The sequence below is a fragment of the Ochotona curzoniae genome, unplaced genomic scaffold, assembly GCF_017591425.1.
Source record: "Ochotona curzoniae isolate NIBS_2020 unplaced genomic scaffold, NIBS_Ocur_1.0 contig_2321, whole genome shotgun sequence".
In the NCBI taxonomy this organism is placed as follows: Eukaryota; Metazoa; Chordata; class Mammalia; order Lagomorpha; family Ochotonidae; genus Ochotona; species Ochotona curzoniae.
The window spans coordinates 7031965-7058706 of record NW_024465421.1 but is presented as its reverse complement, the minus strand read 5'-3'; the positions used below and the strand labels follow the sequence as shown (position 1 = coordinate 7058706).

General features: G+C 51.1%; 3 protein-coding genes across 3 annotated transcripts; 2 read left to right on the top strand and 1 right to left on the bottom strand.

Annotated features, from left to right (window-relative positions):
* Window positions 1-1778: 1778 nt before the first annotated feature.
* Window positions 1779-4793, top strand: LOC121151468 (2-acylglycerol O-acyltransferase 3-like). The gene is made up of 7 exons (XM_040972870.1): window positions 1779-2206; window positions 2405-2512; window positions 2593-2663; window positions 2919-3123; window positions 3366-3540; window positions 4080-4282; window positions 4370-4793. The coding sequence occupies exons 1-7, from the start codon at window positions 2098-2100 to the stop codon at window positions 4522-4524; spliced, it is 1026 nt and encodes a 341-aa protein (XP_040828804.1). The 5' UTR covers window positions 1779-2097; the 3' UTR covers window positions 4525-4793.
* A 12493-nt stretch (window positions 4794-17286) lies between these two features.
* LOC121151466 (2-acylglycerol O-acyltransferase 3-like) lies at window positions 17287-19792 on the top strand. Its single transcript, XM_040972867.1, has 7 exons — window positions 17287-17486; window positions 17647-17754; window positions 17835-17905; window positions 18166-18370; window positions 18582-18756; window positions 19269-19471; window positions 19560-19792. Exons 1-7 carry the CDS (start codon window positions 17378-17380, stop codon window positions 19712-19714), a joined length of 1026 nt encoding a protein of 341 aa, XP_040828801.1. The 5' UTR covers window positions 17287-17377; the 3' UTR covers window positions 19715-19792.
* Window positions 19793-23678: 3886 nt separating this feature from the next.
* On the bottom strand, window positions 23679-26098 carry LOC121151842 (2-acylglycerol O-acyltransferase 3-like). The gene is made up of 7 exons (XM_040973695.1): window positions 25990-26098; window positions 25689-25796; window positions 25538-25608; window positions 25084-25288; window positions 24645-24819; window positions 24173-24375; window positions 23679-24084 (listed from the first exon to the last, which is right to left on the bottom strand). Exons 1-7 carry the CDS (start codon window positions 26096-26098, stop codon window positions 23930-23932), a joined length of 1026 nt encoding a protein of 341 aa, XP_040829629.1. The 3' UTR covers window positions 23679-23929.
* Between the last annotated feature and the right edge of the window lie 644 nt (window positions 26099-26742).

Here is a 26742-nt window from a genome sequence, read left to right as displayed (position 1 = left end):
TCGTGTGTTTACATCTATTGGTCTGCTGCCTGGTGTCTCCGTCGGAGGGCCCCAAGCCCAGAGCGGGACCCAGTCCCCTTGGGTCTTTCAAGGCAAAGCTGAGAAGAGCTTTTTCTTCAGCCAGCTGGGAAACTTACGTCCAGCTTCCTGCTTTAAATCTAAACTTGAATCTCAGTCTCTTTCCTTTCTTAATTGCTTGTGGCCCCCCTCTTTATCCCTGCTTATCACCACACAGGTCGCAGCAGTCGCCTGCTGAGCAGGGACCTGTAGGAGAGGACGTCTTAGTGTGAACATGGCCATGAGCAAAGAACACGGAGTTAACCAAACACCAGCAGAGTGTCCAGGTACAGACCGTGAGTTCTGAGAAAGCTTTCCTTTGCTCATAAGGCATAATGATCTATGTTAGATACATAATATATATTATGTTGTTTATATACTATCATATTATTACAAATATATTACATATAAATATATAAGATATATACAAATATTATTGTGAATCAAAGTAACACAGCTAACTTCAGTAGACTGCCGAGGACTCCTAAATGTCACCATGTCATAGTGATAGATCGAGGTACTGCTCCCATTTACACAACGAAATGTGGATTTTCAAAATCCTCGCCAAGACACTTTGGCTATCCAGATGTAGGATTCTGTCAAATTAGCTTTTTCATTGAGCCAACACCCTTTGAACTGGTTGATTCCGCATATTTGGGTGAGCAGTGAGGCACTAACAGTGTGCTCATTGACTTTAACTTTGAATTATAGTGAGTCTAAGAACGAAAGCAGCTAATCAGGCGGCTTTTCGTCTATTAGCAACTGGTTTTCCCTTAATCACTTAGAATAGCAAAAAGGCAGAGATACTGAAGTTCTTCAGAAAAAGTTCATGCAAAATAAATAAGCAAAAAAAAAAAAAAAGGAAAACATCGTGCATGTTGAGATGGCATGAGAAACTCGCAGACACTGAGGTCCATCGCATTGTATCTCTGCTCCCTCATATTCCGTAGTAACTTCCGGTGACCCCGAAGACATGCCAGCATTAATGCTGATCACGGTACCCTGAGAATAAAAGCTGCTGGGCAAAGCCGAGAAAGGTTTTCTACTTGAGCCTGCTGGGAGAATCCCCTTGGAAACCCTCTTTAAATTTAATCTTAATGGTGGATCTAACTCCTTTTATATTGTGCACCGCTCCCCCCACCTCCCACCCCCATTCAACTTAAATATTGCATTGCATTGTGGCAAAAAGCGCTCTGCCCCTGTGCCTGTCCCAAGGCTACCTGGAACTCCTGCTACCCATCCATGCCCACCATGATGCCTGGGAGCCCAGGCCTTTTCAAGCTAATTCCACAAAGCCTTGAGGAGGTCCACCAGGAAACAGCCTTGTCCACCATAACACAAGTGTATGTACAGACACTTTCCCTCCCCCGCCCCCCCGAATGCTATCACTGCCCCTCCTGTGGTGGATACAGACCAGGGGATGTCAATGACCACTGGGTACCTGCACAGGGGCTACCATCCTAGGAACTGATACTCATGGCCCAGCAGGTCCAGGTAGACAATGTGCAAGGCCTTGACACGCACCATGCAGTGGTTCACCAGTAGTTCAAACAGCTAAGGTCTAATGGGCTCCCCAGAGTCAAACTTCGGCTCCTTATCGAGGCAGGTGTTGACATGAGCTTAAGCAGTCCTCTAGGTAACAACAGGTGCCAGAATGACTATGACATTGGTGTGTTTGCAGGCAGGGTGGTCAGGGCACACCAAGGCACCCAAAAAGCCATGAGAGAAGGAGATAAACACAGATAAGTTGGCACAGAATTTACAATTGTCATAGCTGAGGAACCCATGGACAGTCAGGCCAACTTCTTACTCGGTCCTTGACTATTTATTGGGCACCCTGATGTCCCAATGCCCCACGTTGCATTCTCCAGCTCCGCCCATGGGCCAGCCCAGATGACAGACCCAGGATCAGTTCAACATCAGTCTCCGAGGAGCTTGGAGACACTGGGCTCCAGAAAGAACTGGACAGGCCCACTCACTGGACGTTGACACAGAAACCTGGAGACCTAGCCTGATCTGAAGGTCTAGGGAGCTGCTAGAATGGACATCCTTACAATACCTCCATCCTCCTGCCCCAACAAGACCCTGCAGAAGCAGTGGCTGGAAACACTGGGAGCCTTCCAATATGTGCTGAGTTTCCTGTTTCTAGGTAAGAGGGGGAGACTTAAGTGCCTGGGGTCAGCCCAGGGAGAGGGGAATGCAGAGGGGATGGCTGAAGAGTGCTCAGGATGCCTGGAGAAGAGACAAGAACAGAGAAGATGTCCCTGACAGGTGCTACATGAATGCAGGAGTGGCTTGAGTAACTCTTTTAAGGGAACTCACATTTCTTCCTCATTCCTTACCCCAGGCCCTTGTGCCTCCATTCTCCTCTTCCTCCTCTTCTTCACGCGGCTCTGGCCTCTGACTGTTCTCTACTTGATGTGGCTCTACGTGGACCGGGACACCCCCAGCCAAGGTGAGCTCAGGCAGGGCTCCAATGGAGGGGAGATGCAGAGGCTGCCTCAGGGATTCTGCCACCCGGCTGTCTGCCCACAGGAGGAAGACGGTGGAAGTGGCTAAGGACCAGAAAGGTTTGGAAACATCAAAAGGACTATTTCCCTATCAAGGTAATGGGTTACCATCCCATGAAATGCCTTGTTTTCTCTGCCTCCTCCTCTGCCCCTCCCCTGCACCTGCTCTCCTTTCACTATCCTACAACCTGAGCCCTGCTGCCTTAGAACACAGAGGGGCAGGGGGTGGAGAGGTGGACCCTGAGCCCATCCCAGGATCTTGAGCTCTGAGATCTGTTGGGGCACAGGGCAGAACCTCCAACTGTGTGCTGTTTTCTATGTCTCCCTCCTCTTCTGAACATTCGTGTGAAGCTGGTGAAGACGGCAGAGCTGCACTCTAAACAGAACTATGTGCTGGGATCTCACCCCCATGGAATCATGAGCACTGGAGTCTTCTGTAATTTCCTCACTAATTGCAACGGCTTCTCCCAGCACTTCCCAGGAATACAGCCCTGGCTAGCCACTCTGGCCGGCCTCTTCCACCTACCAGTCTTCCGGGACTACATCATGGCTGTTGGTGAGCTGCAAAGTTAATGCGGGGAACATCCATGTCCAGTGTGCTCCCTCCAGGAATCTGAAACTCATGTGGGAGGGGGACAGGGCACCTGTCCTGAACACTGAGCCTACTCTGCAGGAGCAGGGGAGGGGTGATAGTGGGTGGTGGGAGGAGGGAGAAGGGGCCCCCTTTCCATGCTAAAGGCTGAAAGACTAGGAACCCCAGGTGCAGTGCTGACTGCTCCCCACCTGCTTTTGCCACAGGACTGCGACCCGTGAGCCGTCACAGCCTGGATTTTGTCCTGTCTCAGCCCCAGCTGGGCCAGGCAGTGGTCATTGTCACCGGGGGTGCCCAGGAATCCCTGTACACAACCCCAGGACAACACTGCCTTGCACTTAAGAGACACAAAGGTTTTGTTCGCCTGGCACTGAGATATGGGTGAGTGGATTGTGAGACCCCACGCTGGGCTGTGCTCTGTGTGTCCACCCCTCTGAATGCCTGCAGGTGATGCTGGAGTGTCCAGAACTGAGCATCACACTCCACACCTGGAGGCACCTGTCAGCACCTCAGGGTCTGGTGTCTGGCCTCTGTGGTGCCAAAGTCCCAGGCTCCCTCCACTCTCAGCACTTATTAGAACTTATTAGAACAAGGCCTGTGGGACCAGAAACTCTGGGTTCTCTTTCTGACTCTGTCTCAAAAACAAATCCTTGCAGTTGACCTTACCCTGAACACGAGGCTGGTGCCAGCCTTGCCCCAGGGCTGCAGTTGCAAACCCTAAGTGACAAGGTGCATGTGGAAAGTCCACTGCACATGCATTTCTCAACACAGGAGAGGCGTCTCCAGAACATTTTGTACAGACATGATCATGAGCTTCCAAAGACTTTGAGGAGTCATAAAAGAACTGAAGAAAAATCTGAGTCTACAACGTTTCCATTGTGGGGTCAGTACAGGACCCAACCTTCCTACTATCTCTACAGGGCATCCCTGGTGCCCACATACTCCTTTGGGGAGAATGATGTCTTCAACACTAAGACTTTTGCAGAGGGTTCCTGGCCATACCTGTGCCAAGTCATCTTTAAGAAGATTGTTGGCTTTCCACCCTGTGTCTTCTGGGGCCAAAGTCTCTTCTCACCCAACTCCTGGGGTCTGCTGCCCCTTGCCAGGCCCATCACAACTGTGGGTGAGTGCCCACCTGCACAGAAGGGAGCAGCCTTGGGGGTAGAGATAATGGCAGTCTCTGGCTCACCTATGTCTCTTTTCCCTGCAGTGGGCACCCCCATCCCTGTGCCCCAGCTCAGCACACCCACTGAGAAGCAGGTTGACCACTACCACAGGCTCTACATGGAGGCCCTGGAGCGACTGTTTGAGGAGCACAAGGAAAGCTGTGGTGTCCCTGCCTCCACCCACCTCATCCTCTGTTAGACCTGGCCTCACCCCCATGGATCCCTGAGCCCATGCCCTGAGTCTGCAGCTCTTGCTGTGCCCTGCCATCCAGTAAAGGCTGTATTGGAAGTGAGCATGGCCAAGAACAGCCCCCCCCCACACCCCATCTTGTCCTGTCCTGTACTATCTTGCTGCAAACTTGCTGCCTGGTATTGAGGCTCAGGACCCTGATTCCATGCCAGTTCGAGAAGACTCTGCTGCAAGACCTGGGACAAGGACTTCCTCTCCCTCTCTCCATGTGAACAAAGGCACCAGCTAGATTTTGGACATAGTTGGGAAAGCAGCAGGAGATTGTCCAAGTGCTTAGGTCCTTACACACACGTGGGACCTAGATGCCTCAAGGTCCTAGCTGCTGGACTTAGCTGGGCCTGACTGATGGGATCTTTTGGGTAGTGTTTCAGCAGATGGAAGATCCATCTCTTTCTCTTTCTGTAATCTTAACTTTAAAAATAACTGAATAAATTTTTCAGAGAAAAGCTGAGTACCGGGTTCATATAGAGTTGGGGTCCCACAGCCCCTTCTAAATCCCTGTCCATGGCTCCAGCCCTACTCCTGAACCAGATCCCTGAGAGGTATACACTCCATACCTGCAAGCCTTGGTTTGCATCCTTGGCTGGCCTGCATCCTGTAGCTGCACACGCCAACAGGCCTGGGGGTACTCCTACCTGCCCAGGCTGCCTGCTGATCCCATCTCTACCTCCACCTCGACCTCTGTTCATGGCCAGGGGTTAGGGCCTTGCCTTCCTCCCACATGGATGGACCTGAAAAAAACTTCAGGTCCCAGCACTACCTGCACAGTACCCTCTCTACTCTTATCCTCAAACCCAGTTGCCAATCTGTTGTGCAAACCTGGGGATGGTGAGGGGACTGTACTGGTTGACCGAGGCTGAATGCAAAGCCCTGAGCCAGTGTTTCCACTGTCAGAAGGGATCGGTGAGTCGTTGTTGGAACAGAGGTTAAGGGAAACCATGTTGGGGTGCACCTGAGGTGGCTGAGCAGAAACCCAACTCCCCCACAGCCTCCTGGGTCCCTATATTTTCCTTCCAGGAGAGCTAGCACCTCTAGCTGTTCTGGGATGCAGCAGGCTTAGCCCAGCCTGCTGGCTATAGAAGCCCTGGGTCCCAGCTGAGCATGGCCTCTGACCACAGGGGCTTCCTCCTGCCCATTGCTGACTATGTGGCTGCTGTGAAATATGAACCTCCAAATCTTGGCTATAGGAGAGGACCTGGCTGTGCTGTGTCACCCATAGCTGGGTAGCCACTCCAGAGCAGTAGGATCCAGCTGGCACAGGTGGACACACTGTCTATGCCCCATAGGGAGTAATTTCTGTAGCAGCTCAAGAAGCAAAGGTGTGCTAGATTGTCCTTGCCCAAGTACTTGTGGTTCTCACCTATGCAAATGGCAGCTACTCTGCAACCATGAAGAGGAGACAGTGCTGAGGCATTTGTGTGTGTTTCTGTGATCACTGGGCAGGTTCCCTCAGGCCTCAGGACTAGCAGTAGCTCCTAGGGAGTCGAGAAGTCACCATTCGACATTCTTCTCAGTCCAGTCTCCAGTTGGCTCCTGCTGCATACCTGGAGACTGTGAAGACACTAGCAAGCTACTTGTCCCCTCTTAGTATCCAAAGCAGGGCACCATCTATTGATCCCTCTCCCTGCACACCCTCACACCTGCCCTGCTCCTCCCAGGGGCAAGCCCAGATTGAAAGATAAACTACATTCAAATTCAGTTTTAGAGGACATTGAAGATTTTGGAGGCTAAACACAAGCCTTCTCCGCAACCATACACTGGACACTGGCACAGGGAACAGCTGGGACCCTGCCTGACTCTACAGGAAAAGAAGCTGCACCTCCACTGTCCTACCCACTTCCACCATCCTACAGCACTTCCACCATCCTACCCAACAAGACCCTTCAGAAGCAGTGGCTGGAAGCACTGGGCACCCTCCACTACATGCTGGCTTTCATGGTCCTAGATAAAAGGAGTAAAGGGTGGCAGTTGCTGTGTGTGAAGAGACTGCAGGAGGAGGGCTGGGCTGCTCAGGTCAACAACCAAGAACAGAACCAAGGAAATGTGCTCTGACCAGCAGAGCCAGTAACATGGACTGGGAGAGGGTCTGGGGATGAAGCACCCACAGGAGACCAGTGATGGTAGAAGTCTCTGTGAAGTCACACTTTCTTGTTCCTTCAACTCTCCTTACATACTCTCCCCCCTCCCTCGCGCCCACATCCTCATTTAGCAGGATATTGGATATAGATGAGTCCAATTAGTCTAGGTGTTTTTAGCTACCAGCCCAGTTCCTGTTCCTGCCCAGGCTAACAAGCTCTAATCAACTCCATATCCCACAAGTGATCCCCTTTTTTGTTTTAAAGCAGACTTGAATGCACCTGTCTTAGGTTGTGGACTCTCAGGTTATCAGCCTTACCCATCATCGGGAATCCCCGTAGCATGACGGCACCCCTGTCTTAGGTTGGTCAGTGCCTGGTCCATCTTACTCGTCACCGGCTGCCATTCAACATGTTGCCTGCCTCAACTGCATAAACCATGCTTGGGGAGGCTGGTAACCCTGTTCCATGGCTAGGAGTATCTTTAGCTTAGTAGCAATAAGCAGACAGCAGTTCCCAGGCTTGGGAAGCGTTTGGCACTTGCGCAGGTGTTGCATACATAAAGACATAGGATGGGAAACAAGAGGCTCTGACCATATCCCATAGCATCCACTGCTCCTCTGCCAACAAATCAACCTGCTGTTACAACATAAGCGTGCCCACCCGCACGTGTTCATCTATACAGCTCTGTTGTTCCATAGCTCAGGCAGTCAGTTCCACAAGCTTGTTCATGGTCTCAGCGGTCTCTGTAGGGTGTCCTAGGGTCACTGCTGCTGCAGTGGTGGCTACCGTCGCCAGGGCAACGCTGGCTACGATGGTTGATGTTATGCCAAAGTCTTTTTTATGCCTTATCAGGCCAACAGAGGCCTCTCGATTAGTCCCGACAGGCACAGGCAGGATTCTGGGCAGCCGCATGACAACAGCAGTATCACCTTTGCCATTCCAACATGCTGTTGGGGTGCAGCTGACCTAGGTGCAATTCACTTCAGAGATGTTTTCTGTATGTAAGAGAAAAATGGGGGGATAACACAGGCAGACACGGGATTAAAATTCAGGGAGCTAAGGTTCACCCATGAGAGTGAGTCCTCAAATCCAGAGGAGTGATTGAACTAATAATTTCCATAGGAATAATTGCCTCCCTTAATAAGGGAAAGGGGGGACATGCAGCGCCTGCCCATTCCCCATAAAACTGCCACTTAGAAAACGCAGGAAATATCTGGACCCTAGTGCTTATAGGAGAAAGAAAAAAAACAAGGAGTGCTTAACAATATACTAATATACTTATATAATATATAAAGGCCTAATATACTTGCTTGTCCCATCGATCTTCTGGCTCAAATGCCATCACCATGGCAAGTACCCAGCTTTCACAAGATTCAGCAGCAGGAACTTGCCGGACGAGTCTCTCAGGAATCCACCATGGGCCTTTTTCGTTTTCTGGGAAAATACAATCTGATCCTCGCCCCCATGTGAGAACAGGATCTGGACTTTTCCACTGACCAGTCAAGAGATCCTTCCACATCACGTAACGCTTCTGCTTCTGAGACGGATTCCAATGATGATCTGCAGCAGACAGTCCTTCAGCATCCAATATTAGAAAATTTAAGATAAATAATACAAGGTTCAAATGATCTCAGGAAGTGCTATACTCCCCCTTGTTTGTTTTAATAAGGTAATCCTTAATAGTACGGTTGGTGCGTTCCACAATACCTTGCCCTTGAGAATTATAAGGAATACCTGTAATTAGTTGTATATTAAAGCTTACTGCTAATAGAGCAAGGGCCATTATCAGTTTTAATAACTTTGACAGGTCCCAAGATGGAAAAACATTCATAGCAATGGGTTAGAGCATGCTTGACTTGTTCCCCTCTCGGAGGAATATCTAGAATAAATCCAGAGCAAGTATCGATAGTAACATGCACATATTTTAGTGTCCCAAACTCTGGGATATGTGTCACGTCCATTTGGCAATAATTTAATATGATTCAATCAACCTGATTAACAGTCTCCACAAAATGGGAGATAAATTCGTTGGCATTCTTGAGGCCTTGTAAGAATACCAAGGGAAGCCCTAGAATTTGAAATTTTAAAATTCTTGATGCCTTTTAAAGATGGCTAAAAGCATCTAGGCAATGGAAATTTGGGGGGAGGTTAATACAATTCTGAAAAAGTTCAAATTCCAAATAATTAAACGGAGAAACAAGTTGTAGTTTGTCTGGGGCTATAGCTATTCTTGCCTCAACTGAAGGAAGAGAGGCTGAAGTTGCTCCTGTAAATCTGTCACTGCTGTACCCAGATTTAATGGCGCCGATGGCACAGGCAGCACAGAGGACTCTGTGCCTGGCCAAAAGTGATTTTTGCTTGGCACACACTCTGTGGGCACATGCTCTATGGGTGGAGGAGCCTCGACAAACTCTCTTCTATCCTCTTCCCCTTCCTCCTCCTCAGAAGAGGACCGCGGATCTTCTTCACGCAGTTTCTCCAGACTTTGTCTGGTTTGGGGGTTCCTGCTCCTTTTTTATGCTGGTTTGGGGTCCCCTCTGTCTTCTTATTCTGGTTTAGGGTTCCTTTTGTCTACTTACTCTGGTTTGCGGCTCCTTCCCCCTTCTTTTTTTTTTTTAATTTATTTATTTTTTATATTTTGACAATCTTTACGTATCTTTCCCCCTTCTTACAGATAATTTTTCAAGGAATGGTTGCACCTCCGTTTGAGGAGAAACAAAGAATGTTTTTACCAAGTGCCAGAGGGAAAAGGTGGCTATAAAGAGAGCAAACCATGGGGATACGTCACAGACAGTTTCAACGAACTTCTGTGAGGCCTTAAACTTGGTATCGGTGCCTTGTGACAGGAGCAGATCTCTGATTTCCTTAATCATCTGTACTTTCGCAAGTTCTTGCCCCATGATAAATTTTACTTATGCCTCTGCAAAATTTTTAAACTTGCCTCTGGATTTCTAGGGTCCCTCAGATTGTCCCCCGTGTCCCAGGATGGGGATAAGGTCTGGGGATGAAATCATTAATGCCCCTCCAGAGTTTCAAGGGTCCCTCAGATTGTCCCTCGTGCCCTAGGACAGGGAGAGGGTCTGGGGATGAAATCACTTATACCCCTGCAAAATTTTTAGTTCTAAACTTACCTTCGTAGGTCCAGGGGTCCCTCAGATGTCCCTGTGCCTTGCGCCATGTTGGGCATCATTTGCTCTGACCAGCAGAACCAGTAACATGGACTGGGAGAGGGTCTGGGGATGAAGCACCCACAGGAAACCAGTGATGGTAGAAGTCTCTGTGAAGTCACACTTTCTTGTTCCTTCAACTCTCCTTACATACTCTCCCCCCTCCCTTGTGCCCATATCCTCATTTAGCAGGATATTGGATATAGATGAGTCCAATTAGTCTAGGTGTTTTTAGCTACCAGCCCAGTTCCTGTTCCTGCCCAGGCTAACAAGCACTAATCAACTCCTTAGCCCACAACAGTTATGTCTGAAGAAGGGCACTGGTTGGGCTGATGTTCTGTGTCCCTGGGGGCACTTAGTTTCTTTTCCATCCTTCTCGATGCCCTTTCTCCTATATTCTCCTCTTCCTTCTCCTTATCACACAGCTCTGGTCTCTCACTGTTATCTAGCCAGTGTGGCTCAACCTGGACCGGGACACCCCCAGCCAAAGGGAGCTCAGGCACAGCTCCAAATGGGGAGAGATAAGAAACTGCCTCAAGGATTCTGCCACCAAGCTGTCTGCCCACAGGGGGAAGATATACTCATGGTCAAGGATGTGGAGAGTGTAGAAACACCAAAGGCATTATTTCCTATCAAGGTTATGGGTCACTCTCTACAGAGATGCCTCATTGCCTTTTTCTTTCATTCCCCCTCCCCTGCACCTGTTCACTCTTTCCTGTTCTACAGCCTAGCCCTGCTGCCCAAGACAACAGAGAAGCAGGGGATGGAGGGGTGAACCCTGAATCCATCCTGGATCCTGTGCACTGAGGTCTGCTGGAGAAGAGGGCAGCATCTCCAGCTGTGTCTTGTCCTCTGTGCCTCTCCACTCCTCCTGCCCAACCGTGCCAAGCTGGTGAAGACAGCAGAGATGCCCCCAACCAGAACTATGTGCTGGGATCTCAAACCCACAGTGTCATGTGCACCACTTCTGCAACTTCCTTACTGAATGAAACTCCCAGCTTTTCCAAGGGCTGCATCCCTGGATGGCCACACTAACCAGCCTCTTCTACCTCCCCGCGTTCCAGGACTACATCATGCTCAGTGGGGAGGAGGAACTCAAGTGTTCAATTTCTCAAGAAATGAGGATTCCCCTTCATGCCTAAGTGTGAGGGAATAGGGAGCTCCAGGAAAAAGGATGACTGCGTCCCAACTACTCCTGGAACAGGGCTATGTGCTGAGAGCCGTCACAGCTTGGACTTTGCTCTGTCTGCACCTAAGCTGGGCCAGGCAGTGGCCACTGTCCCAGGGGGTACCAAGGAAGCCCTATACACGGCCCCACGACAATACTGCCTCAAATTCCTGATTCACAAAGGCTTCGTTCGCCTGGCCCTAAGACACAGGTGAGTATATCTGCAAGAATGGATGCTGGGTTGTCCTGTCTGATTCTCTCATCCTAGTGCCTGCAGGTAGCATTGTGGGTCTACAGTGATGACCACCGCGTGTACCCAGAGGATCCTGGAACGTGAATGTGCACCGTGCTCTGCCCTGAGCTGTGCCACGTTTCCAGGATCCTCTCCTTCTGAGATGAGGACATTCAAACCAAGGGCAGCAGAGGTTCCAGAACCACTTGTTCTCCATCTGAATCTGTGTCCCAGGCCAACCCCTGGGTCTTCACCTTTCTCCAGATTCATGGCCATGGCCTGTCTTGCCACATGGCTGCATATAGAAACACATAATGAGAAGGTGCATGGGAATACCCACTCCATAGGCCTGTCTCAACATAGGTGAGGCATCCTTCCAAAACATTCGTGCAATATAGTCATAACCTTTCAAAAACCTAGGGAGTGACAACAGGAGACATGGAGAGAAATGTATAGCCCCAGTGCCCATTATAGAGGGCACTCAAAAATCTAACCTGACTTTTCTCTACAGAGCCTCCCTGATGCCCAGATACTCCTTTAGAGAGGTCATCTTCAAGAAGATCACTAAAATAGCTCCCTGCATCTTCTGGGGCCGGAGTCTCTTCTCACCCAGATCCTGGGGTCTGCTGCCCCTTTCCAGGCCCATCATCACCATGGGTGAGTGAGCATCTGCAGGACAGGAGGAGTTTTGTGTGAAGTAGACAACAGCAGTATCATGTTCATTGTATCTCCCTCTCCTGCAGTAGGTTCCCCATCCCCATGCCCTAGCACTATGTACCCACTGAGGCACAGGTTGACCACTACCACAGACTCTACATGGAGGCCCTGGAGCGACTGTTTGAGGAGCACAAGGAAAGCTGTGGTGTCCCTGCCTCCACCCACCTCACCTTCTGCTAGATAGGGTCTGGCATCTTCGCTGAGTCTGGGGTCTCCTCCTCCATCTGCTGCTTTACTCTGCCCTCCAATAAAGAACATAATGGAATGAACATAACCAGGTACAGCTCTCCATCTTCTGTTATGCTGCTGATTTGTCCCCTGTGATTGTGGCTCAGGTACCTAAGTCTCTCACCAGGGAGATTCCCCATATGCCAGAGGACCATGGAGAAGTCTCTCCCTCTCCTTCTGCCTCTCTTTCTCTCTCTCACACTCTCCCTTCCTTGCTCCCCTCTCCCTCTCTCTTCCTCTGTGAACAAAGGCACCTGATATGTGCTTTGGCTGGTACAGGTAATGGATCAAACCTAACCTTACACTGGCTGCTGCATACAAGAGACGTGTTTGATGTCAACCAAACAAGGTTTCCTGGGGGAATCCACAGCTAGAAAGCTAGACTCAATCCTGGCCACAGTGGAAAGTCACAAGAGACATGGTCTGACCTTAGTTGTATGTTTCAGAACTGGACCTCCTTGTTGTTGATACCTAGCAGGGGACTGCATGCCCAGGTGCACACAGAAGTCATGACAGCCAATTCAGCTAGATCAGAAGAGGACGTCAAGTACCTTGGCAGATGATGGAAAGCAGAACAGGTTGGACATCTCTCCTAGCCAAGCTTTGCAGCAAGTGTCTGCGTCTATGAATGCTCACTATGGACATGGTCCAAGGTGGACATGGTCAGCCAACAGACCTTGGAAACATTTTCTCAGACCTTATGCAACCAAGCCAGCAATGTCTCAGAACTCTCAAAACCACCCAAGTAACACCCTCAAAACATCCTTCCCCACACAGGGATCTCTAAGACGTCATCAAATGACTGTCCTTCATCCCCAGGTGATGATGTAGTTTGAGACAGTAAGGGCAGTCCCATTCTCCCCTCTCTCCCATCCCACACAGCAGACTGGAGGAATAAACATGAAAAAGAAATATTAGTCCCACCCATCTTCCTCTATACTTTAGCCTCCCATCCCTAATCAGAAGTCCACATGGGGGTGCATCCCTCTCAACTAGGTTGTTATATTAAAAATAAAATTTAGAATTGCACCTGTTCATGATCCAGGATAAGGGCTGACTGAACATACCCAGATGCACATGGAGGACATGTCAGCCCATTGGAGCCTGCAGGGCATATCTAGTACCATAGCAGAAGAAACAGGGCAGAATAAATTAGTCAACTACCCCAGTGAAGCATGACAGCAAATTTCTGAGTGAATGGAGACTCAGATGTGCACTGTGTCAGCCAATGGCCTTGGAAGGATTTCCTCATTATTATATCTGCAAGATCAACAGCATTTCAGAACTATTGCAACCACTTACGCAGAACCCTTGGAGCACGTTCCACATTGTGGACTTTGTGATGAAATCAGGTGGCTGTTTCCGATCCTTGTGTACTGAGACAGTTGGGAGGTTGGGTGGGGCTTCTCCCCTTCCCCCAGACACAGGAAGAAGGGAAATAAATTGTGGAAACAGGGTCTCACTCAATTCCCCAAATCCAGAACCCTTCCTACCCTAATCTCGATATAAACATTATCAAAAATAAATTCAAAAAAATCAATCAATAAATACTAAAAATGCACTTGCTTGGCTATAGCCCTTAGGGGTCAGAACATAGTGTGTTGAGAGTCTGGGAGTTTTAGGCCTTTGAAAAGGTGAGCAGGATGGAGGAGCAACAGTGAGGGTGATGTGGACCCCTCAAGCAGCAGCTGAGCCACATCAAGGTCCAGCAGGAAGCAAGCAGATGATGATCTCAGCCCAGAGCAGACAAAGCTGAGCACAGTGCTTGCTCCTGCACCCGTCAATCTTATGTAAGCTACTGCTAGTAGACCAGACGTGTCCGGTGCAGTTTTCCCAGCATTCCTTGCTCGTGCAAACCCAGCACTTAGTTTAAACTCCCAGGCAGCACTCACCATTCCATAAATGCAAATACAAAAGTACTTAAGACAGCGATGGGGTTCTGAGGAAGAGACATTCACTGCAGGGTCTCAAGACCCCCTTCTTGGAGGTACATATGCTGAGTACGTGGGCTCCCTTGGGGGAGGGAAGCTCGGCAGGCCTCTTGGACCACCCCATCCTGGATGTTTAGGTTTTTTACCCTACAGGTGCCTATAGCTAAGCCACATGGCTCCCCCCTGAAAGGCCCATGCTGCCCAGGTTCCAAAGGCTCTGGGTGAAGCACCTTGGGCCGCCCAGGTGCACACCCCACAGTTAGAGTCTAATTTACAGGGGGATGGTGGTATCACACAGGTGACAGTGGGAGATAACCTGTGTTTTTATGCCCAGGTTAGGAATTTCAACTGAGAGACTTCAACTGATAAGTCCATGACATGTGTATGTATGTAGAAGACTGACACCAAAGTGATTTGGAGGGTAGAACAAGAGTGAGAGAAGTTGGTCTGATAGCAGAATTTGTGGGGGAAATGTGGACTCACCCCTGTGGAACCACAATCTCTGCTGGTTCAACCAAGAATTGTGGTTGGGGTCAGGCCTTGCTGGGAAGTAAAGAGGTACCCCAGCTGGGTTGGGGTTCCCACTGGTGAGAATGAGAGTAGGACTGAGGGCAGTAGGTATGGCTGTACAGGGCTGCAGGCTGCCATGGTGCGATGTGCACTGGGACAGTGGAGCGACAGATTGTACTTGACTCCAACCCCCATTGGTACTTATGAGAGCCAGTTTGGGTGTAGGACAGGCCGGACTAGGTCTTGACTCCCGCTGAACTATGTGAAAGCTGTGTCTGAGTGCGGACCAGGTAGCACTGGGCTGCAACAACCAACAACAAGAACCAGAATGGGTGTGACCAGTTGAGCAAGGCCACTGTTCTTGTGAGGAGGGGAGGTAGACAAAGTCAACCCAGTAATGTTTGGGACACCAGGCCCAGGTACTTGGACTCACCTGCAAGAACATGCCCTACTTAATGGTGAAGTAGTGGACACAGGCCCTATTACAAAAGGAGAATATGGCAGCACATTTGGTGCTATAGCAGAAGAACAGAACTAACTGAACAACTACCCCAAACAATGACAACAAAATTCTCGGTGAATGGAGCCAATGGACATTGGGAGGGTGACATCATCCTTGGCAGCATTTCAGAACTATCCAAACCACTTGGACAGAACCCTCGGGATATGCACACATTGAGACTCTGGGTTGATATGAGGAGGTAGTTCCTCATCCCTGGGTGCTGGGACTTGTGGAAAGTCAGAGTAGCTTCTCCCTTTGTTTCTCCCCTTCTCCCAGGAACAACAAGAAGAAATAGCAAATGTGGAAGCAATGAATTTGTCCAATTTTCCTAAACCTCGATCCTTTGCACCCTGATCAACCACATAATCATTATTTTTAAAATAAAATTTATTAATAAAAAAAAGAGAGATGGGCTCAGAAAATGAACCAGCGAGAGGGTCCCACACCCCTCACTGTGGTCCTCACTACACAGTGTCACTGGGGATGAGAGGGTTCCAGAATGAGTCTTCATTAGCATTTGTTCTGTAACTAATCATCTGATACAGGCTATTAGTGAAGGGAAGGGGGAGTGATAAGCTTATGATGTTGCAGGTCAAGGGCATGGCACCTCTGTCAGCTCAAGCTGTGGATGTAACTCATGCAGCGTGACAGATGGTAGTTCCATCAGCTAGGCTCACAGAGACCCCTGGAATGGGCAGCATGTCCTTTTAAGCAGGCACAACCCCCAGTTGACTCCAGCACCTTTTCCCCAGGCCACACTTCTTCAAGGTGCACATACTTCCCAAAACTACCTGCCTGGGGACTGATAGCTCAACTCTGGGATGAAGGGGACATTTCTTGACAACTTCTGCTTTGATGGCACCGAGGACTTTGTGCTGGGTGTGGGGGGTTTTAGAGGAGACTTGGAACCCCTATCCCCAAGCACCTTTCCAGGGACAGCTAGGACGTGCATTTCTGCTCCCTACCTTGGGGAATTGACTGAGTTGATCGTCCTGGAACAAGCACGTTGGTTTCTCTTCCTTCCCGGCCTCCTGGAGTTGTGAATCCAGGAGACCTACCACAGAGAGGCTTCTGGCTTCTCTTCTCTCCCCACTGTCCTGCACCTGCACCCTGTTCGGCTCCTTCTCTGGTGTTCTCCAAGACATCATGTCCAGGGCTAAAGCTGTAGCAACCCCCTCAACCCACATGCACAAAACGGTGTGGGGAACTTGCCCAGGTATCACTTTCCTAGTGCCTATTCACTCTTTTCTCCAAGACTCAGGCATAAAGCCTGCCAGCCTGTACCATCCCTCCAAGTTGTAGTGCCCCATGAAAAAGTCTGCAGGTGACCAAGTGGCCATCCTGGCCATGGGCTGGTCCCCTGGACCAGCTGGAAGCAAACCCCAGAGCCTAGAGTTTGGGGACCCTCAGCTGAAACTTTCCTAAGTTGGTACATGGACAGCTGGGTCTAGGTAGAAGCACCAGGGCTGCTCCTGGGGGAAGAAGCCAGGCCAAAGGGGCCTCCCTGGCACCTGTTTCTTCCTCTTTGTGGAAAAGGAGCTTGTACAGCTGTTCCCAAAACTTATGTACTTAGCAGCCCCTGCCCACAGCAGTGCTGCTGCTGCCCAACAGCTGCTGACATCTCCTGCTGCCTTGTGCACTAGCCACATTGGCCATGAACCCCACCTCCTCCTCCTTAGGTCTGGTCCCGCCAAGTGCCATGAGGTCCCTGATGGGTCTGAAATTCTGGGCTCTGTGTCATGTGTTCAAAGCGATGGTTTTCCTCTTCACCCACTGTATACATGGGAAACTGCCACAGCCCTTAGCTCTGCCTCCATTGCTCATGGTTGAGGGTGCTATCCAGATGACCAGAACAACTGCTGTTCTCATTTGAGGGGTCACCTGTGTGTCTGTGTGCAAGCTAGGGCAGGTGCGCCAGGATGCTGCAGGACATAGAGCCCAAGGGAGCCTGACATTCCCAGATGCACAGAAAGCTCAGTGCAGGCTCCTGGTACCTGGCACAACCTGGGGAGGCCATGAGATGGCTGGACAATGGATTGTCCCCTCCCTATATGCAGTCTTGAGCATCCAGGTGCTGCCCCTCCCCCTGCACACCCTAGTCCCGCCCTGCTCCTCCCAGAGACCAGCCCACACTGACAGACTAGAATCGGTTCAAGATCTGTCTCAGAGGAGCCTGGAGACACTGGGGCTCCAGACCCAGGCAGCTCAATAGCCACACGCTGGACACCTGAGACGCTGCCTGAGTCCTGCAGACCAAGAAGTTGCTGGGATGGGTGTCCCCACAGCATCTCCACCCTCCTGCCCCACCAAGATCCCACAGAAGCAGTGGCTGGAAGCACTGGGTGCCCTCCACTATGTGCTGGGTTTCACGATCCTAGGTGAGAAAAGGCTGGGGTTGCTGTGTGTGAAGGACTGCTGACCTGTATCTCAGGTCAAGTGACAAGAACAAGACCAAAGAGATGTCCCTGCAGGATAATTCCTGCAGGTGGAGGAGGCGAGTGCCTGAACCAAAGGTCTGTGTATCTCACCTTTCCCCAGGCCCTTTCTCCAGTGCTCTCCTCTTATTCCTCCTCTTCACACGGTTCTGGTCTCTCACTGTTCTCTACCTGATGTGGCTCTACCTGGACCGGGACACCCCCAGCCAAGGTGAGCTCAGGCAGGGCTCCAGGTGGGGAGAGATGGGAAGGCTGTCTTGGGGATTCTGCCACCTGGATCTCTGCCCGCAGGGGGAAGGATAAGCAACTGGGTGCGGAATTGGAGAATTTGGAAAGAGCAAAGAGATTATTTCCCCATCAAGGTGATGGGTCACCCTCTCCAGAAATGTTTCCTCACCCTCTCAACTCTCCTCCTCCCCTACCTCTTTACCTACTCTCCCTTCCCTGTCCTGCAGCCTGAGCCCAGCTGCCTAAGGACTCACAGGGGCACGGGGTGGAGGGCTGGACCCTGAGCCCACCCCAGGACCCTGAGCTCTGAGGTCTCCTGGGGCACAGGGCAGCACCTCCAGCAGTAACCTGTCCTCTGTGCCTCCCTCCTCTCTTCCTGCTCAAATGTGTCAAGCTGGTGAAGACGGCAGAGCTGCCCCCCAACCAGAACTACGTGCTAGGAGCCCATCCCCACGGAATCACAAGCACCGCTCCCTTCTGTAATTTTATCACTGAGTGCAACAATTTCTCCCAGCACTTTCCGGGACTGCAGAGATGGTTAGCTACATTAGCTGGCATCTTTTATATCCCTTTGTTCCGAGATTACATCCAGGCCACTGGTGAGTCTCAGAGTGAATGGGGAGAAGTAGCTCCTGGCAGGGGTCTCCCCCCACCCTCAGCCACCTAGCACATGGCCCCTAGTCCATTCCGAGGAGGGATACAAGGGTTCAAATATACCAGAGGTGGGGCTCCCCTGTCCCGTGCTGAAAGGTGCAGTGAATTGGGAAATCAGAGTGGACTGGTGACTGACCCCACCTGCTCTTGACGTAGGACTGCGTCCCGCAAGCCGTCACAGCTTGGACTTCGTCCTGTCTCAGCTCCAGCGGGGCCAGGTGGTGGTCATTGTCATTGGAGGTGTTCAAGAGGCTCTGTACACGGAACCAGGACAGCACTGCCTGGAACTCCTGAATCGCAAAGGCTTTGTACGCCTGGCGTTAAGACATGGGTGAGTGGACATGCAGGTATGGATGCTGGGTTGTCCTCTCAGTGCCAGTTCAGTCTAGTGCCTGCAGGTGGCATTGTGTCCACACCAATGACCACGTGCAAACCAGAGGGCCGTGTCCACCTTGATGTACACTGTCCTCTGTCCTGGGCTGTGCCATCTTCCCAGGCATCTGCCTTTCTGAGCTGAGGACATCTTATCGAGAGCACCAGAGGTTCCAGAACCACTTGTTCTCTGATCCTGCATCCCAGGCTATCCCCTAGGGCTTGACCTTTCCCTATACTCAGGGCTGGAGTCTGCCTTGCCCAAGGCTGAGGTTGTAAACACTGAATGAGAGGGTGCATAGGAAAGCCCACTTCATAGGCCTTCTTCAACACAGTCACTTCTCTGTGCACACACAGCCATGAGCTTCTAAAGGACTGGATAGTAGCATCAGTTGACCTGGAGAAGGACATACAGCCCCCAGTGTTGTAAGTGGACAATCCAAGACCTCACTGTGACTCTTCTCTCTGCAGGGCCTCCCTGGTGCCTGTGTACTCATTTGGGGAGAATGATTCCTTTAAATGTAAGGCTTTTCCCAAAGGCTCCTGGCCATACCTGTGGCAGGTCACCTACAAGAAGATCACAGGCTTGCCCTTTTGCTTCTGCTGGGGCCGAAGTATCTTTTCACCCAACGCCTTGGGTTTTCTGCCCTTTCCCATGCCCATCACCACTGTGGGTGAGTGCCCACCTGCACAGAAGGGAGCAGCCATGGGCAGTGTAGACAATGGCAGCCTCTGACTCACCTGTGTCTCCCTCCCTTGCAGTGGGCGCCCCCATCCCTGTGCCCCAGCTAGGCGCACCCACTGAAGAACAAGTTAACCACTATCACAGACTGTACATGGAGGCCCTGGAGCGACTGTTTGAGGAGCACAAGGAAAGCTGTGGTGTCCCTGCCTCCACCCACCTCACCTTCCGCTAGGCCTGGCTTCACCTTCCTCTGAGTCCTGAGCCTCCCAGTTCCTGCTCTGACCCAATAAAGCCTGGTTTTGGAAGTGAACATATAGGCCTAATCCACTCATAATCTCCCTTCCAGCCCTAGTCTCTGGTAAGGTGTGTGCATGACCACTTGACCATCTTGGCCTGGATAGGCATCTAGAGGGGCTGGAGGCATATCCCAGAACCCCAGACTTGTGGATCCACCATCAGGCATATGCTGGTACCCAAGGCCTTGAGCCATCCTTCTCTGTTTTCCCTGGTGATAAACAGAAAGCCAGATCAGAAATAGAGCAGCCAGGACTCAAACCATAGCCCAAATGGAATGTGAGTGCTGCCGACAAAGGATTAACATGATATGTCAAAGCACTAGCCCTGCTAAGGACTCTCTTTAAAATATAACCAACGTGGTGGTGGGGAGAGGGACTGTGTTGTGGAGTATCAGGTTAAGCTGCTCTAAGGCCAATGTCCCATATAGGTCCCAGTTTGAGTCCCAGCTGCTCCCCTTTCCACCCAGCTTCCTACTAACGCATCTGGGAAAGCAGTGGAGGGTAGTTGAAATGCTTGGGTCCCTGCAACCCATGTGGAAGACCTGAAATAATCTCTTGGGTTTGATCTGCTCCAGCCTGGGATGTATGCAACCATTTGGGAGTGAACCAACAGATGGAAGATCTCTCTATCTAACTCCGTCTCTCTGTGTCACTTTGCCTTTTAAATAAATACATAAACAGGTATTTTAAAAAGACAGGATATAGAGACCTGGCATGATAGCCCAATGGCTAAATCCTTGCCTTGCATGCACCAGAAACCTATATGGGCATTGTTTGTGCCCTGGATGCTCCACTTCCTTCCAGCTCCATGTTTGTCGCCGGGGAAAGCACTCAAGGATGGCCCAAATCCTTGGGACCTCCACACGGAAGACCCAGAAGAAGCTCCTGGCTCCTGGTTTCAGATCAACTCAGCTCTGACTTTGCAGCTATTTGGAAAATGAACCAGCAGGTGGAAGATTTTTCTGTCTCATTCTCTCTGCAAATATGCCTTTCCAATAAAAATAAATAAATATTTTAAAAGACAAGATAAATGTTGCATATGTGTATGTGTATATAAACACCACAACAGCCTTACTGAATAAAAATAGTTTCACAGTACAAGAGGCACATTCACAAAATAAGACAAGTGTTCAAATACCACATATAGGACGCTTAATATCGTTTATCTGGGAGACAAAGGTCAATCTCAGCCATTTGTTAGCTTCCCAAATGCCTGGAAATAGGGTTGAGCTGAGGCAGAAGTGAGGAGATGAGGGCACAGCACAGTGGCTCAGCACACGAATCACCTACTTGCAAGTACTGGCATCCCATATGGGCACTGGTGTGAGACCAGGCTACTCCACTTCCCAACTAGCTCCCCGCTTGTGGCCTGGGAAAGAAGAGCAGGATGGCCTAAAACCTTGGGACCCTGCATCACATGGGAGACCCAGGAGAAGTTCCTGCCTCCTGGCTTCAAATTGACTTAGCTCTGGCCAAAACAGCCATTTGGGGATTGAACCAGCAGATGGAAAGTTTTTCTGTATCTTCCCTGTAAAACTGCCTTTGGCAGAAGAAAAAAAAAGGCTTTAAAAAAGAAGAAGAGCAGGAGGAAGAGGAAGAGCAAGAAGAAGGAGGGAGATGAAAAGGAGGAGTCTGTGTCCCCCAGCCAGTTGGCAGGTTGAACCATCACTGCTCCTTGCTAGGGTCTACATTAGCGGAGGTTGCACTCAGGACTTAGAACTGTGTGCTGATCCCAGGCACGCCCATATGGGATTTGGGATCATAACTGTGGGCTAAGCACCCACCCAACACAGGGCCAAGGACACAAATGATGTATTTGCACCAGAATGCAAATGGGAGTAAACACTGTTAGGGCCTGCACTGTGGCCCACAGGTATAAGCCAGAATACCTGCACCCCATATGAACCCTGGTTCGAATCCCAGCTGCTCAAGTTCCCATCCAGCTTCCTGTACATAGGCTGGGAAAGCAGCAGAGGATGGCGCAAGTATTCCGGCCCCAGGAGAAAGCACCTGGCTAATGTTTTGGATCAGCTTGGCTCTGGCCGTTGTAACCATTTGGGGGGTGAACCAGCAGATGGAAATCCTTCTCAGTAATTCGGTCTTTCCTTTTTCCTTCCTTTTTTTTTTTTTTTTTTTTTTTTGCAGGGGAGGGTGATAGAAAACATAGAATTTATTATTGGCAAAGTTAATTCATTTTAAAATATACAGGTTAAATATAATAGAGTAAAAATTAAAATGCTATAGTTAACAGTAATTTATGGCTTATTTCTTTTTACATTTCCTTTTAAGTCTTTTAAGTGATAAAAAAAAGAAAAGAAATATGTTTTCTATTTCTAATTTTTAAAAATCATGTATTTATTGGGAGGCGAGATAGCAAGGCATACTGATCTCCCATTTATTTACTCCTAAATGCCTGCCATGGTGTTGGAACTGACCCTCACTCTGTGAACTACAGTGTGCTAAGTGGATTCCCAGAATGCGTGTCCACTGACTGCTGACCGTTGAGGGGACAGAGACCCCAGTCGTGCCCTTTCCCACCTCTAAGGTCTCTCCCGGGGTCACTGCTGCCCAGCAGTGAAGGAGACAGTCCAGAGAGTCCAGCAGTCACACCACCTCTCACCCTCTGTGGGTACAAAGGGCATGGGAGTGGGGGGCCAAGCCAGGCATCCTCCCTCTCCCACCCCCAGATCAGAATACAGGTGAGCATCCCTGCCTGCTGAGCCTCCTCTCTGGGGAGGGACAGCTGAGAGACCAAAGCCACCTTTGACCTCAGCATTGCCCACCGCCTGTCCTGGGGAAGCCAGGGTGGGAGCGAAGCTAGCTACCCCAGGTGTCTGAGGGTGCAGACTGGGAGGGTTTCCATTGGCCCAGGAGCATTTCTGGGGCAGGACACATAGTCACATCTTCCTTCTGAGTGGCTTGGATCCCAGATGGGTGGGAACGTTGGGCAGCTTTACTTTCTGATTGTCTGGAGGACCTGGAGGTGAAGAAACGTTTGACCAATCCAAGACAATCTGGAGGCAAAAGGTGAGGGTTCTGGTGCAAGGGGCGGGATCACAAGCTGATTGCCTCTCCCTTTGGCCAATAGACTTTCCCTGGGAATCTGGAACTTGGTGAGTGCTTTCCCTAGGGCTGCACTACCCACTCCACCCTCACTCGGGTGAAAGGTGGAGTGTGGCCACTCCCAAAGTCAGAGAAGGGGAGACATGACACAAGAATAGGCTGAGAGACTGGTCCGTGCCTTCTGGCCACATCTCCTTCGGCTTCCATGCCTGTGACCCATGCTGTGGCCATATGGGAGCCTCCAGGACATGAACCCGCAACTCCCACCCCATCACAGGACCATCCCCAGCAGGATCAGCCACCTGCATATGGGACTGTGGACCTAGAATCAGATGGCAGAAGGATGCACTGTCAGGGGAGAAGGGGCTGAGGACAGGTGAGAGCCGGGTAGCCCACACAGGAAGTCCTGGATGGACCCCAGGAGCCTCCCCCATCTCTGCCACCCTCCCAGTACTGCACAGTTGGGAAAGGACTATACCTGTCACTGTCCTGGCTCTTGAGCAGGTGCAACCACAGGTGTGCATCCTCCCCTGTGGGTGGGGTGGGAGCCCCGTGGGTGTTGAAAGCCTGAAGCACCAGCTGATTCAGTTGTCACCAAAGTGGGAAATGAGGCATCTGCCTGAATAACCCCCAACACTGACATCATGTAGGGAGTGAACCAGCAGACAAAAAAATATCTTACGCTCCGCATCAAATAAATAATATATATATATACACATACATACGTATGTATGTATGTATATAAAGGATGCCCACAGCCCATGGAGCACCCAAGTTCACATTGCTAGCTCCTGATCTGACAGAGTAACTGAAGGAAGGCTCCACCCTAGGCAAGTGCCTTTCTTCACAGAGGGAGAGGGAAAGACTTGACCCAGGTCCTGTGGCAGAGTCCTCTCCTCCTGGTGGGAGATTCAGGGTCCTGAGTCTCAATCCCAGGTACAACTCTGCAGCAGACAGGATAGGACAAGACCGGACAGGACCGGACCTGGGACGCTGTGCCAGGTCGTACTCACTTCCACCACAGCCTTTATTGGATGGAGCAGGGCAGCAGATGGGGTCTCAGAACTCCATGGTAGGTGAGCCCAGGCCTAGCGGAAGGTGAGGTGGGTGGAGGCAGGGACACCACAGCTTTCCTTGTGCTCCTCAAACAGTCGCTCCAGGGCCTCCATGTACAGTCTGTGGTAGTGGTCAACCTGCTTCTCAGTGGGTACGCTGAGCTGGGGCACAGGGATAGGGGCGCCCACTGCAAGGGAGGGAGACACAGGTGAGTCAGAGGCTGCCATTGTCTACACTGCCCATGGCTGCTCCCTTCTGTGCAGGTGGGCACTCACCCACAGTGGTCATAGGCTTGGAGAAGGGCAGGAGACCCCAGGAATTGCGCGAGAAGATACTTCGGCCCCAGCAGATGCACAAAGGCAAGCCTGTGATCTTCTTGTAGGTGACCTGCCACATGTACTGCCAAGAGCCTCTGGGAAAAGCTTTACATTTAAATATGTCATTCTCCCCAAAGGAGTACATGGGCACCAGGGAGGCTCTGCAGAGAGAAGAGTCACAGTGAGACCCTGGACTGTCTACCCACATTGGGCAAATTGGGGAACAGGTCCCTCCCCAGGCCAGGTCAACTGATGCTACTGTCCAGGACTTTGGAAGCTCATGAATGTATCTGCATAAAACATTAGGAAAGGAATCCTCACCTGTGTGGACAAATGCCTGTGCAGTGACTTTATATGTACGTTCTCTTGGTGGTCATCACTGTGGACCCACAAGGCCACCTGCACCACCCATACCTACACGTCTACTCACCCGTGTCTCAGTGCCAAGCGAATGAACCCTTTGCGATTCAGGAGTTTGAGGCAGTGCCTGCCAGGGGCCGTGTACAGAGCCTCCCGAACGCCCCCAATGGTGATGACCACTGCCTTGCCCACCTGGGGCTGCGACAGGACAAAGTCCAGGCTGTGACGACTTGCAGGACGCAGTCCTGTGTCAAGAACAGATGGGAAGCAGTCAGGACACCACTCTGGTTTCCCTCTTCCCTCACTGTATTGTTGAGTGCAGGAAGGGGGAACCCCACTTCTGGTATCTGAACATTGTCCCCTCCTCTGAGCAGACTAGGGACCATGCCCATGCTTATGCGGGTCTCGTTCTGGACCATGAAGCAGGTTATTGGGGCAGGGTCAGGGAAAACCTTCTCTCAAGGGGAAAACTCACTGCCCCCCCCCCCCACATTCAGCATGAGGCTCACCAATGAGCATGATGTAGTCCCGGAACACGGGGATGTAAAAGATGCCAGCCAGTGTGGCTATCCAGGGCTGCAGCCCCGGGAAGCGCCGGGAGAAGTTGTTGCACTCAGTGAGAATGTTACAGAAGGGTGCTGTGGTCATGATCCCATGGGGATGGGCTCCCAGCACGTAGTTCTGGTTGGGGGGCAGCTCTGCTGTCTTCACCAGCTTGACATGATTGGGCAGGAGGAAAGGAGGGAGGCACGGAGGACAAGACACAGCTGGAGGTGCTGCCCTGTGCCCCAGCAGACCTCAAAGCTCATAGTCCTGGGGTGGGCTCAGGGTCCAGCCCTCCACCCCCTGCCCCTGTGAGTCCTTAGGCAGCAAAGCTCAGGCTGCAGGACAGGGAAGGATGGGCAGGTGCAGGAGTGTGGGTAGAGGAGGGACGGGGCATCTCTGGAGAGGGTAACCCATCACCTTGATAGGGAAATAATCCCTCTGGTGTTTCCAAATTTCCCAGCGCCTTGTGCTATCATTTCGTCTTCCTCCTGCGGGCAGAGATCCAGGTGGCAGAATCCCCAAGACAGCCTTCCCATCTCTCCCCACTTGGAGCCCTGCCTGAGCTCACCTTGGCTGGGGGTGTCCCGGTCCAAGTAGATCCACAGCAGGTAGAGAACAGTCAGAAACCAGAGCCGTGTGAAGAGCATGTAGATGAAGAGAACGATGGAGAATGGAGCTAGGGAAATTGAGATAGAACAACAAATTTCCCTGGGAACCCAGATTTTCATCCCAGCCATGTGCCTTTCCCCACGTGCAGGAACATCCAAGCAGGGACATCCCCCTCCCTTGACCTAAGATTCCAGGTCAGCAGTCTAGGCATCCTCCTCCCATCCTTTCCCATGTAGCAACCCAGCCTCCCCTCTTCTCACCCAGTAACCAGAAAGCCAGCACATAGTGGAGGGCACCCAGTGCTTCCAGCCGTCGTTTCTGCAGGGTCTTGGTGGCGCGGGAGGGTGGAGGTGCTGTGGGGACGTCCATCCCAGCAGCTCCCTTGGCCTGCAAGACTCAGACAGGGTCTCAGGTGTCCAGTGTGTGGCTGGTGAGCTGCCTGAGTCTGGAGCCCCAGTGTCTCCAGGCTCCTCTGAGACGGATCTTGAACCGATCCTAGATCTGTTAGTGTGGGCTGGTCCCTGGGAGGAGCAGGGCAGTTCGCCCACTGTAAGGGAGGGAGATATACCTGTGCCAGAGGTTGCTGCTGTCCAGGCCACCCACGGCCACTTCCTCTCCTGCACCTGGACACTCTCCTGACTCTGGAATGCAAGATGCAGTCTGAGACAGGGCCGCCCTTGGCACCCTGAGGCCAGTTCACACCATCTTCCTTTGCTGATCTTACCCAGGAGAAATCTAGGCTGACAGCTGCTGAGCATGACTGTGTAAGAAGTCCCTCAGACCTCCCTGGCTACCTGGTTTCTCACAAAACATTAGGCTATAGGAAGGTGGAACCCCACATCTGATCCCTTCCAAACCCCAACAGCATTCAGGATAGGTCCCAGCATTGTCAATTGGAAAAGGGCACTGTCTGGCACTGGTGGGGAACTCCCTGGCCAGGAGCTGCTTCCCCTGCTCACTGTGGGGCTCACCCCCAGCCAGGATACAGTCCTAGGTGACCGGACAGAGATGGT